Source organism: Centroberyx gerrardi, chromosome 23, assembly GCF_048128805.1.
Source record: "Centroberyx gerrardi isolate f3 chromosome 23, fCenGer3.hap1.cur.20231027, whole genome shotgun sequence".
Taxonomy (NCBI): domain Eukaryota; kingdom Metazoa; phylum Chordata; class Actinopteri; order Beryciformes; family Berycidae; genus Centroberyx; species Centroberyx gerrardi.
This window is the reverse complement of record NC_136019.1, coordinates 19,578,122-19,591,290: the sequence shown is the minus strand read 5'-3', so window position 1 is coordinate 19,591,290 and position 13,169 is coordinate 19,578,122. Positions and strand designations below refer to the sequence as shown.

Sequence of the window (13,169 nt, the reverse complement as noted above, 5' to 3'; positions counted from 1 at the left end):
TCTCGATTCAATTACTCATTCCGCAAGGTAATTAGTCAATGTTTATTGATTGGCTTAAGGGGGGGGAGCACACCCAGTCGGGACCGAGGTACATGCGAGCGGTCGCAACCAGACCCGTGAAAATATACAAACCCCCGTACCACCCAAACTACAGCAACAACTGCAGTAATTGTTGCTCGGAGAAACTGGATCTCAGCTATATATTTAGTCAGGTGCCTGGATATTGGAAACACATTGAACTGATAACGTTATGGCAAAGCGATTGCGTGAGTTTTTCACCCTGGCAGTCGCTCCGGTGTTTTCGTTTGTTTAATCGATGTGCATGTAGTTCGTCATGCCGCTGCAATCAGCAGTCATCAGGCCCAGTTGGCCGGCGGTTCTAGCCCTTCCCTTCCAAAACGGGCCCGGATTGGAAGTCCATCTGCTCCGTTCGCGTCATTAGCGGCGGAGTGAGCGAGGGTTAGATTCCCTGGCCCGCTCCGCGTTCTGTTGAGCCTGAGGGTGTGTTAGAGCGGCGTCCAGCCAGAAAGATTAGAGCATATGTGTGTGTGTGTGTGTGTGTGTGTGTCTTTGCGTCTGTGTTTGGATATTGTGTTGCTAGGACCACAGGGTAGTTTGCACTCGCTCATTTACTTATTCCCCTCGTTTTTCGTCTTCTCTTGCCGTCTCCTTTTGTCTCCTGACCTCTTTTTCTCCAGCCTTCCTTTTTTCTTTTCCCCCCTCTCTCGACCTCCTCTTTCTACCCAGAGGCATAAAACTTCAATAACAATCATTCTCGCATTTCACATTACAGATTTGGATAATGGAAATAAAGATTTCTTAAGACGTTTCCCACCCTCCTTGAATCCGCCAGCCAACAGTATGTCCTCATGACGAACCGACGCCATGTAAAAATCGCATTAAGTCAATGGAGACAGGGGGAGGATAGGAAGAGGAGGAAAATAATGAGAGGAAAGTAGAGGTAGGAGGGAAAAGAGAAGAGAGGTGAGAAGAGGAAGGAAGAGGACAGAAGAGGAAAGGAATGAGAGATGAGATGAGATCCGAGGAGACTAGAGAGGGAAGGAGGGGGAAGGGAAGGAGAGGAGAGTACCTGAGGGTTTCCGACGCTGACTAGTTACAGTAATGACTCTTCCAGACATCGTCTCCTAATGACGTGTTTATGGAACAGACATGTCCATACTGTGTTCTTACTTCATTCTCCCAAACCTTCCCAGGGCTTTGTCTCTGGTTTCTATGCATTTCTCTCTCTTCTCTCCCCCTTTTTACCCCCTCCTCCTTCTCTTACCTCATCTCTCCTTTGACCCCCGCTTCAATATGACCTGGTTTTCTTTGTCTTTCTGACTAACGCAATATCTTTCTGCTCATTCTTTGTCTTTTCTTGCCCCTTTTCCCACTCTTTCTTGGGGAAGCTGTCGTCGCTGGAGTAAGTTGTATGCGTCCTGGCTTAAGTGTGCATTGAAACGCAACCTAAACAGTCTAAACTGCTAGGCCATTGCTATTGTCCACTGCAAATTGCTGCACACCATTTTGCAGTGCATTGCTGGATAAATCTGCCTTGCATGAAAGTGTGGTTTGTTCGCTGTTGGAGCAATGCATATCATCTGCATACAGTATTGTCACAATGCATTGAACTCAACACCACCACCTTGGTAAGATGTGATGTATTCGGTGCATTGGTTAATGCTTGGCTATTTGACGAGTCTATATGATAATGCCATCAGATCATTGTAAGACTGTACGATTGCCCACTTGAATAGTCCATCCCCATCAGAAATACAATGGCTATAGAAGGTATTCACGCCCCTTTAGCTTCATTTTTCTTAAGTAAGACAGATATTCCATACTGTGATCCATCATTCTGCAGCAGAAACCACCCTACACCCTAAAATCCTATTGAAATGTATGGAACAGACCTGATATAACAGTTCCTGGAAAGAAAGGTCAAATTAGATATATATATTCAATATATATTCAAAATCCCCCAAATTCAAAATATTACTCAAAGATAAAACTAGACTGTTCTGTTATCCAAAAATGTTTTGGTGAATACGTTTTAAAGCCACTGTAACGCCCTAAAGCATGCAGCAGCAACTTGTCGATCAGCAACATGTCCCTTTATTGAAAGCGGTGTTTCAACACCCAAAACTACCGCACACGGTCCCACTGCTTTGAGCTTGATTTGTAGGACGTCGTCAGACCTGGCAACCCGATCTGGCAGCGCGGCCCTCCAGCGGGAGATAGACATTATGTTGCTGTCTGTCCCGTTCTCCGGCCTCCGAGCTGCTCTCCAAGCCAAACCCATGGAGCCACAGCCTGTCATTTCCCCTGCGAAACCCAATTATGCTCTCTCCTTGCCAAAACCAATGAGCTGAGGAGCTCTGCAGCGGGCCAGAGATGGTTCGAAATGCTTGTGGAGAAGACGAGGGGGAGTGTGTGTGTGTGTGTGTGTCTGCGCGCGTGTGTCAGAGAGCGCATTGGCCGACTTGCGCACACAGCGGTTCCTCTAAACTCTCATTTCCCGCTGCCCACCGCTCATCTACGCACACCCCTGTCACCGCCGCACGCCCAGGGTTGCCAGATCTGCCGGCGGGTCGCCAGGGCTGAAGTCCTGCGAGGTCACGGTAATGCACACTGGCGCCCCATCCAGAGCCCTGCATATCTCATTCACCCCGAACGGACCGTATTGCATAAGGCTTCCATGGGCGTAGTAAAATACCGTGGCGTAATGTGTGTAGCAGGCCCTGTGGCTTCGACCCCCCCCCCCCACACACACACACACAAACACACTCCCTCCCTCCCCCTCCAGACACACACACACTTTACCTCCTGTTGACTTACTATACTGCATGTGTCGTGTTGCGTTATGATCCCTTGGCTGCCGTTCAATCGCATGATGGGATATCGGAGGGAGTTCACCGTACATGTGGCCCACATTACCCCGAGGCATGTTTTCTAGCCTGAAGGAATGAGCTGTTTAATTATGTGGCAATGGTGTGAGGAAATATTTTCAGATTTTTTAACGGGAGATCCACCCATCTGTTATGATCACGGCTAGGACCCCGAACATTCCACGGGCGCCACGGCGTATAAATCGAATTCCCTCGCTGGCGTCCAGGATGTGTGTGCGAGCGTGTGCTTTCCACTTGCTTAACGTAAAGCGCAGCCTCGTTAGTTAACGCCGCTGTTCCCTTATGTTTCCAGGTGATGAGAGAGGTGTGCGTCAACGGCAATATAGACTCGGACGGAGCCGGATCTGGATCACCGGTGCACAAACCCGAACTGGAAAAGGTAAACGCACACACAGAGAGACTGATGCAGATATTGCTGTACCAATCTTACCGGCGGATATTGCCCTTTCACAAATATTATTATTGGCATATATTCCACCGGTAATGCACCATGAACATGACCACACAACTTGATATGTTGACAAAATCACTTATGCTTAGTTGCACATTCACGCTGGAGTTCTTAAAAGTATAGTTCATAATGCTGTCTGTTGAGCGGTCTGATTATGATTTTTAATAAATAATAATCAATTTAAGTAGTGTGGGCCAATACAGCCGATAGAGGATTCTGGGGTTTATGTTCCTCCCCAGTTATCAGTATTGGTTTAATTGGACCCAAAACTCCTGCATTGGTCGGGCTCTCATAGACAGACACATGCAGATATACCTCCATCTATAAGGGCCTCTTTCCTTGGCCTAATCGAACGCAGGCAGCACAAGGCAGTAAAAGCTGTAATTGTTTGCCAAATAGCACTTCATTACATGTGGCACAGGAGGGAAAATATAGGGAGGTGAAGGGAAAAGAGTGCGTTATTGGCTTTTATTGGGAGAAGCAGGTAAATTGCAGTTAACGCTGGAGCCGTACTGTACCCGGCACGTGTGTGTGTGCCTGTGTGTGTGTGTTTAGTGGTGGAAAATGAGCTAGATCAGAGGCTCTTTAATGACAAACCGCTCCCAACTTGGCACAGCAAACACAAGCCCAAGCCTAATTATTTATCCATAACATGTTGCAGATGCTCTTAACGGTTTTTACAGTGTACGGCCTACTTGGATAGTTGCGTTTGTGCGTTCATGCCTTTGCCTGCCTGTCTTTCTTGAAGGAAATACAGTTTTGTTCAGTTTGTACCTGTCCATCCGTTATTTTTTTTTTTTAAGATTTATTTTTTTGCGTTTTCATGCTTTATTTGACAGGGAGATAGAGAGCCTAAGTCCCTCCCCTTCCGGTGGACCACCATGGGACCTTATTTCGGAAAAAATATGTACGGTAGTCAACGGCGAGAGACAAATAATTGTTTGATCCCGTTTGAATTGTGCCATGAATTACACATATGATGTTTTGTCAATTTAAATGATAATTTTGCAAGTCAAGAAAGTCCCAGTTTGTCGTAAAACTGTTGAACTATAAGACTGTAAAAATACGTAATTAGAAAGACTACACACCCAAAAGTCGCGCAAGTGACGTAACTTCCTCTCTCCACAAGCTACCCAGAGCCGCTGAAGCTAAGTCCCTCTCAGATAGCAGGAGTATTATACACAACCTGGAAGGTAGACAGTAAGAATGGATTTAAACTGGTTTAGGATAGTTTTAGTACAGTGGGGGCTAACGTTAACGCGATGCCTGTGTGTGTTTCCTATGTTTCGTTCCATGATGGTGTTGGTGACGTATATTGTGCGAGACGAGAGATGTAGTTCACTGAGCGGTTTCACACAAAACTAAACATTACTGTACTGTTTTACAACAAACTGCGACTTTCTTGACTTGCAAAATTATCTTTTAAATTGACAAAACATCATATGTGTAAGTCATGGCACAATTCAAACGGGATCAAACAATTATTTGTCTCTCGCCGTTGACTACCGTACATATTTTTTCCGAAATAAGGTCCCATGGGGGACAGCGGAAGGGGAGGGACTTAGGCTCTCTATAGTTAGAGAGAGACACGAAGGTATGGGAGAGAGAGAGGGAAGGACGTGCAGCAAAGGACCGCGGGGCGGATTCGAACCCGGGTCGCTGCGGGAAGGACTGAGCCTTATGGTACGCGCGCTACTCGGTGAGCCACCGGGTCGCCCGTCCATCCATTCTTACTCTTGTTCATGGTTTTCCTCCCTGTCCTCCAGAAGGCGTCGTGTGATAGGCCGAGCTCTGACGGTGAGGCGCCCCATGAGAACGGACACAGCGACTGCAAGGACCAAGGTGAGAATCCACAGCAACATTAAAGTAATAATCCGCAACATTTCCATATAAATAAATGCCTCTGTTGCTAACACAGAGGTTTTCTTTTGCTGTTCTAAACACCTGGTGTCTGGTAACTCTTTCCTGGGAAAAATCCTCTGGCACACAGGACGTGATGCGTTTTACGTTTTCGGTTAGTTTGAAATTAATTGAAGAACTAGGTAGTTAGCATGAGCAGTGATAGCCACCATGGCTGAGCAGACAAAGAAAAGAGCGTCACCTACAGAAACTCAAACTTCACAGTCCCGCTCACTGATTGACAGGTGATTTCTGGGCAGTGCAGTGCAGAAACACCACAGCAATGAGCGCTGCGCACCAAAGATCATAACATAACCATAACATTACTTTCATATCTTTAAAGTCACAATGAAATGAAAAATTACTTCTTCACCTTGTTAGCTAATGCTCCATATCATAACCTAGTAAATTTCTCATATTTCTCCCATGGTGCAGCCAAGGGCATCACGAGGCAATTTCAAGTCAGGCAGTCAGTCAGTCTGTCATCTGTCACTTACTGAGATGATGCGCTTCGTCAGATGACCTCTAGAGGGCATCTTTGACTGTGAGATGCAGTGTTTCCCATACAGAGGCACAAAATCAAAAGTTGGTCAATGTATAGAAATGGATCTGGTATAACACTTGCTAGCAAGAAATGGACAATCTCTGATGTGCGCATTTGGTTTCAACAGCCAAACTAACTGTGAATTTACAATGTAAATCAAAATAAGAAAGAACTGGACACAGATCTAAATGCTTCAACACAAACAACTAGTCTATCCTGACTGTCTCTTGTTTGTCTGTTCAGCAAAATCCTCTGCACATGTGGCTTACCAGGATGGAAATCACTCTCCATGTTCTCCTTTCTAAACAGTTGATATTGTTGTTGATGTTTCTCCAATGTGCAATATGAGTTTTCTTTCTCAGTTTGCAGGTGAACACCGATCAGAGATGAAACTGTGAGTCTGAGTGTATTTTCAGGTCAATCTGTCTTTATGACACTCACATTCTAAATTCTATGAACTCTCACAACAATCTGTCCAGCTGCATTATGATTCATCAGATGAAGCTCAGGCCCAGTAAACTTTGATGACAGAGATGTCTCACTTTGTATATGGTTTATAACCTAAACATTATTAAAAAAACACATTACTGAATATTTGGAATTTGTATTAAGATGCCATATTATGTGTAGTGTTATGTGTATTTTATACAGAAAACATCTATTGAATTGCTCTTTCACTGTTTTAAGCCACAAGTTAGCTCACTCTAATCTTACCTGGTATCATATCTGAGGGGATAACTTATAAGTTATTCATCTTCAAGTCAGCTTTTCAAGCACAGAATTCCTTTTCCAGAACAACCTGTGCATCAACCCATGCAGTTAATAGAAACCTGGGTGGCACTTTACAATGGCCTTTTTCCAGTACATTAACCTGTGTATTTACTATGGAAAGTGTAGGTACGTGATGAAAATCTCCCTGATACATAATGTACTTTCAGCAGTGTAGCAATACAATGTAACTTCACAAACATAATATGCTAAACTAAGTACTTACAAAAGTGTTCCAGCACCTGACATGAGTAGTGCTGTGCTGTTTTCCACTATTGTCTTTACTGAATTAATGTTATGTCATGCCTCATTGCTTGTTATATCAAAATACCATTTATTTTACTTATAACGCCAACCAGTTCTTTAGATCAACAAGAAATATATTAGAGAAAACAATGTTTTTCGTCTCCAGGCTGGAGGTGAAACATCATCGCAATGGAATGGGTAATGAAAGTAATGTAATGGACCATGTAGCCTTTCAGTGTGGTAAAGTACTTGCATCACTGTATGGATAATCTTTCCTTCTCTAACCAGCACCTGAGAAAAGCATCACTTTTGCATCTATCTACTGTGCATGTTGTGTGATGTTTGCTTGGTTAGGTGTTTAGGTGGGAATCTTTTTTATAATCCTCACCATAAAACACTACATCCACTCTGGACAGTACAATGCCATGACTAGTAGCACCTAAAGCACAATAGAGTAGATATCTCACATGTTGCTATGGCAAGGATCCCACTATTTATGTTGGTGGGGAAGAAAATTGGAAACTCCAATAACTTGAAACCTCAATATGCCTTTCCCCTCGTCTTTGAACACATGACTAATCACCTAGTAAAAAAGAGATTTAGGACAAGATCAATATCGTTTTGTCTGGGAACCGACAAAGTATTGTTCTCACCTTCCTTAGCCTGGACCCGGTTCTAAATCCCAAGATATCACGGCTGCCTTTTTCCTCACATTGCTGGGGGTTTCCTCTCTTCAAGCTCCGCAAAGGTCAGCCTGCAATAATAATGAGCATGACGAACGAGCATTTGGATTTATTTAAGGTGTATTTGACATCGAGGTGCTCTTCCCCTGCGGAGCGAGGTGCCAAAACAAAGAGATATGGTCTAAATGGTCCGATGAGATTATTTAACGTTTGTTTGCTCAGCAGGCACAATTCCACCGGGAGAGAAATTTCATTTTACTTGTCAGCGCTGTTATTTGGATTGTCAAAGAAAATTTAGCACTCGCTTTTCTTCCTTTTCCTCGCTAAGATTGGGACATTTTTCCAACATTATGTCTGAAACAGATTTCCCACCGGCAGTTAATTTCAATTCGTCAACCAATTGGGTTTTTGTGGAGTCAGCGCAGACTCGTGATTCATTGACTTGAGTGTGTAATTCATGTGTCATTGCTGCGAAACTATGGGAAATGTGGAAATAGCGAGAGCAGCATCGTTGAGCTTAATGCAATCATCTCAAATGGGTGATTTTTTGACATCTCACCGCACATTTCCCAATGTGAATTACGCATAGTGTATTTCATGCTTATGAGAATCTCAGCTATACAGTTGATTGGCTAGAAATACTTCTCTAGACAAGTAGGTCTTAACCTTTTTGGTTCAGTGCCTTGCTCAATGACGCATGGCTGTTCATGGACACATTGGCTGTTGGGGGGGATTGAACCTGGGACCTTTTGGTTTTGGGACAGTCTCTCCAATTTCTGTACATGTTACCTTAACTTGTAGGTCATAGGCAAAAATGCACATCTGCACATCTGCACATATTCCTACATACTGTATGCTACCTTCATCTGTAAATCTGATTAAGTGAACAAGTGAACAGCTACCATGCATATTTGCCTAGATATATTTCTGCACATGTTCTTCCAGCTGTACACCTGATAATGCGAATAGCTAGCGATGCACACTTGCATATCCGCTTCATCCAGTACTGTATCTTTACTTGATTACTTGTACTTCAGTACTCTCTATGGCAGCATTCAAACTGAAGGCCTTCATGCTGAATTCCAAATCGCTGCACGTATCAGATTTTTTTGGAGGACTAACATAACAAAAGGCGTCATCCATTTTTGTTCCCAAGATATTTCAGTTACGGTGCGTGCTTTTGAGTTTTGACTGAAAATGATGACCATTGCCTCAGATGAAAGATATAATATTTACTTATTGTCATGGTAATGCGAACAAATTCCGATTAGAGCGTTCAAATACAAGTCGCATGTAGGTTGCAACTATCGGGATTCAATTTTGCACCACATATTGCTGTTCACACTTTGTTAGAAAACATCAGATCTGTGTCATGTGAGGGGGAAAAAAAAATCAGAATTGGGACACTTTCAGCTGCAGTGTGAGCGTAGCCTGTTTGTCTCATTCTAATACTAACTCTTAATTATTATCTAATAAACACAATATATTTGGATATACCAGCGTGATAAGCTCAGGGAGGTCGTCTCCATTGACTTCACCCATTCCCCCGCATACGTCAGTCAGTCTCTCATTTCTGATGAAGACGAGGGAAAAGTCTGAGTCCCGAAAGCCTCTTTTCAGCTTAATCAGCCACATTCCTTCCATAGCTGGTAACGAAGGGCTCTGATTTACTGGAATCAAATTTACCTGATCGGAGTTTTCCTCCCCTGCTTCTGAGGGGAAAAATAATAATAATTCCTCCCTTTTTAAAAAGTTTCGAAGCGCTTTCACATCTGTGTGTCTGGTTTCCACCTTAGGCCCGCATTGTGTGCGAGTGTGTGTGTGTGTGGGTATACGTTTTGTATTGCGAGAGAAACCCTACAGCTGAAATTGAGTGCAGATGGCTTCGTATTTAATTAAGGCAGCCGCCATGGTAGTTGTCACGTCATATCAGGGAATCCGGGAAAAAGGGGAAAGTCCAAGGCGTATGATACAAAAAAAGATTTTAACACATAAATTAATAAAAGTTTTTCTGTCATACCTGTATCGCCATTTTTCACCATTTGCACAGGAGTTGTATGCATGCATTTCAGCTGTTTAGATGTATATGTGTGTGTGTGTGTGTCTGCAGAATCACTCCAGACACTCGGTGTTAGCCGTCTCCGCATGATGACATCAGTGAAGGGGAATGTTTTTTTTCCCCCCCAAGTCTTCTCCACTGTCTCTTCTGCCTCAGCCTGTAGGGGTCCAGACAGTCATTGATTTCAATAGAAAAGTCAAATTTTCTATCCAGTTGTATTATATGCTTGACATTTGGACCTTATGCTGATGATGTCGCATTTGAAAGCGCATACTATGTTTTCAGGGTAATGCATTTGTCTTTGTAACACACACATGCGCGAGCACACACACACACACACACACACCAACCATATTGTCTGAAGCTTTGGCAATATTCACCATCCCTCCTCCCTCCTCTCTCTCTCTCTCTCTCTCTCTCTCTTTCTCTCTCTCTCACTTTAATTCTCACACACACCACAGACCGCGCTATCTAAACAAGAGAGCCAAGCAGAAGCTATTTTCCTCCTACAGACAGACAGACAGACATGGGGACTGAGACACAGCCTCTTAAGACCTGGCTTACTCTAGTTCGGTGGTGTTTCCAGCAGAATGTGCACTGTCATTCCTCTCTTCTCTGGCTAGAAACTAGGGCAGCACACATTGGCCCATTTTGACCGGTGGGGATGCTGGGATTGCACAACAAGGCTAATTCACCAACAAAGAGCTTTTGAACCCACAAGGGTCTGATTAAACCCGATGCAACCGATTTTGAACTCATGGTTGTTTATAGCAGAGTCTAAGGTTGCTCTTTTTCTGCTCCCCTCCATTCTCTCTCTCTCTGTTCTCTTGTCTTTTCTTCTCTTCTCTTTTCTCTTTACCAAGATGAAAGTTGGTCTCTCCCTCTAATTTCCATGCATAGGCACCGAGGGTCGTGTTCGTTATGTTTGCAGGGGTCCAATCAATACATCTTCTACTCATTTCCCCTTCATTTTAAATCATGACTTTAGTTCATCTCTCTTTTTCTTTCTCGCAGGAAAAGGAAAGAAGAACTCGAAGTCGGAGCAGAAGAGCGGGACGATGGGGAAGGGGGCAGGGAAGAAGATCACTAAGATCATCGGCCTGGGCAAGAAGAAGCTGTCCACCGACGAGCAGACCTCGTCGGCCGAGGAGGACGTGCCCACATGTGGTAAGACTGTCTGACAGGAAGGAGCGAGAAGACCCTAACTGCTTATCTAGGGTCAGATTAACAAAACCTCATTGCTAACAGCTTCAATGCGTCTATACTGAGCAGTTTGATAGGGTTTATTGGACAGTAACCATCCCGTGTACTTGGACTAGACCAACTTTTTGGGAGTTTGGCCCATTGGTGACCTTACCCATGTGTTTCCGGTACATAATTCTGTTCGGTGCGCATGCTAACGCTTTAGCATACAGTATGCTCAGTAACTGTATTGAGAAAATTGTAGCAGCTCTTAAGGCTACATGGTTAGTTAATTTTAATAACACATCTAAACCTGCCAGGCTTGTTTAGGGGATGGGAAAATAGAAATAAAATTCACCAAAAAATACACTCTTTGGAACTACTTGGCAAAACATCTTACATAACTTGTTCAGTTAGCTGAAGTCTTTACACTGTTGATGTATAAAAGGACTTCACTAATGATGAAGATTGAGATTTTGTTTTCAGAAGTTATGAATCTACAGGCACCAGCACCAACTTTGGGTTACTCAAAGATCTCTCTTCATACATTGGATAATGCTAATCACCTACGACTACTTAACATACAGTATGCTAAAGCGTTAGCATGCGTACCAGACAGAACTATCTAGCAGAGGCACAGAGTCGGTGTAGTCCTCTAAGGGTGTCTTACCCCTGACCATATTCCGTTTGATTTGACAGGCTACCTGAACGTGCTGTCCAACAACCGCTGGCGGGAGCGCTGGTGTCGCCTGAAGGACAACCAGCTGCTTCTCCACAAGGACCGGGACGACCTGAAGAGCCACATGGCCTCGCTGCCCCTCCGAGGCTGCGAGGTCAGCCCCGGCCTCGACCACAAACACCCCTTCGCCTTCCGCCTGCTCCGCAACGGCCAGGAGGTGGCTGTGCTGGAGGTAAGCCGCGTAGTGAGGAATATTGTCGACCATTTTTGTTTCTTCTTGCGTAGGCGGGGATGCATCTCTCCATGTGCAAGTCGACGAGTTTATCTCCGCCGCCATTCAAGATAGAACTTTGAAACAAAAAACATGAAACTCAGTGAAATTGGGGAACAAAATGAGTCTGTGACCATGACCTAGAGAGGCTTTTTGCTCAACTACCACCGCCTTTTTTACTATATTAAAGTCAATGGGGAACAGCTGCAAGACGGACGGAGTGTGGTCACTTTGGAAAAGATGCTGCGACTGGCTTCTTTTTAGGCAGAGCAAAGTAAAAAAATTTAGAGGTGCACACATGACATGGACCGACCAATCACAACAAAGAGGAGGCGGGATTTCACACTTCATTTGCATCAGAGGCTACATCGCCAAAGCCAGTGTGGCAGTCTTCTCTTTGTCTTTTTTCTCTCATTGATTTTGCTTTGTAAACTACCAGAAATACAAACCAGTTTTTCAGCCAGATGCCTTTTTAGGGATGGAAGGTTTCTGTGCGATGCTGTTTGACTGAATGAGGAGACAGACTGTAGACTGCTGAAGCCTGGTCACACTCATACAGGCACACACTGCTTGTACTGTTTTGTTCTTTACTCTTGGTGTTCCTCTCATGTGGTAAAGCGATTGCCTGTGTGTTTGATGTCGATCGTATATATGGGTTTCCTCCATTTTGCCCATTATGTTGTTATTCTATTTCCTTTCTGTCTGCACGCTATCTTTCATTAGACGTTTGCTTCTGTTTTTTTTCCCCCTAAACACATCATCACTACCCAGGAAGTGTTTGATATTTTGTATACATTTTTCTTAACACTGCTGTACCCCTCTAAACCTCTCGAACCACACTCGCCCCCTCTTTCCAACTCCCATCTTCTCAGTACATGTGTGGGAAATCCAATAAACCAAGCTTATATTAAAGAAGAAACTTTTCTCTTCTCCTCCTCCTCCTTCTCCTCCTCCAGGCCTCCTCCTCCGAGGCGATGGGTCGCTGGTTGGGGGTTTTGTTGGCCGAGACCGGATCCACCACCGACCCGGCCGCCTTGCACTACGACTACATCGACGTCGAGACCACCGCCAACGTCATCCAGCTGGCCAAGCAGTCCTTCTGGTGAGGGACACACACACACACACACCTCACACACACAATGACACTGTGGCCCCTCCGTTGAGAGTGTCATTTGTCACCCCAGAAAGGAAAATTCTTTGATGATGAGCTGTGTGTGTGTGTGTGTGTGTGGCCTTTCGATGTATCACTTCACACAGTGCTGTTATCACTATAGCATGTGCAATCCGGAACACATTATGAGCAGGGATGTGATTTTTCTGTCTTTTTTTTTTTTTTTTTTTTCAGAATTGTATATTTTTAGATGCACAACTTTGTTTCTAATGAAGCATTACAATCATGCACTATATAGCTAAACTACTATATAACAAAACTAAAAATCGGCTTCCGTTTCTAATAAGTGAACGGTTTTGAATGAATG

General features: G+C 44.1%; 1 protein-coding gene across 1 annotated transcript in view; it reads left to right on the top strand.

Moving 5' to 3' along the window:
• Window positions 1-13,169, top strand: part of afap1 (actin filament associated protein 1) — a 61,487-nt gene that overhangs the window by 36,281 nt on the left and 12,037 nt on the right. Inside the window, exons 7-11 of the mRNA XM_071905939.2 lie at window positions 3,202-3,288; window positions 5,127-5,202; window positions 10,574-10,726; window positions 11,441-11,652; window positions 12,648-12,793. Coding sequence (XP_071762040.2) covers window positions 3,202-3,288; window positions 5,127-5,202; window positions 10,574-10,726; window positions 11,441-11,652; window positions 12,648-12,793 — 674 coding nt within the window. The remainder of the gene's footprint in view (window positions 1-3,201; window positions 3,289-5,126; window positions 5,203-10,573; window positions 10,727-11,440; window positions 11,653-12,647; window positions 12,794-13,169) is intronic.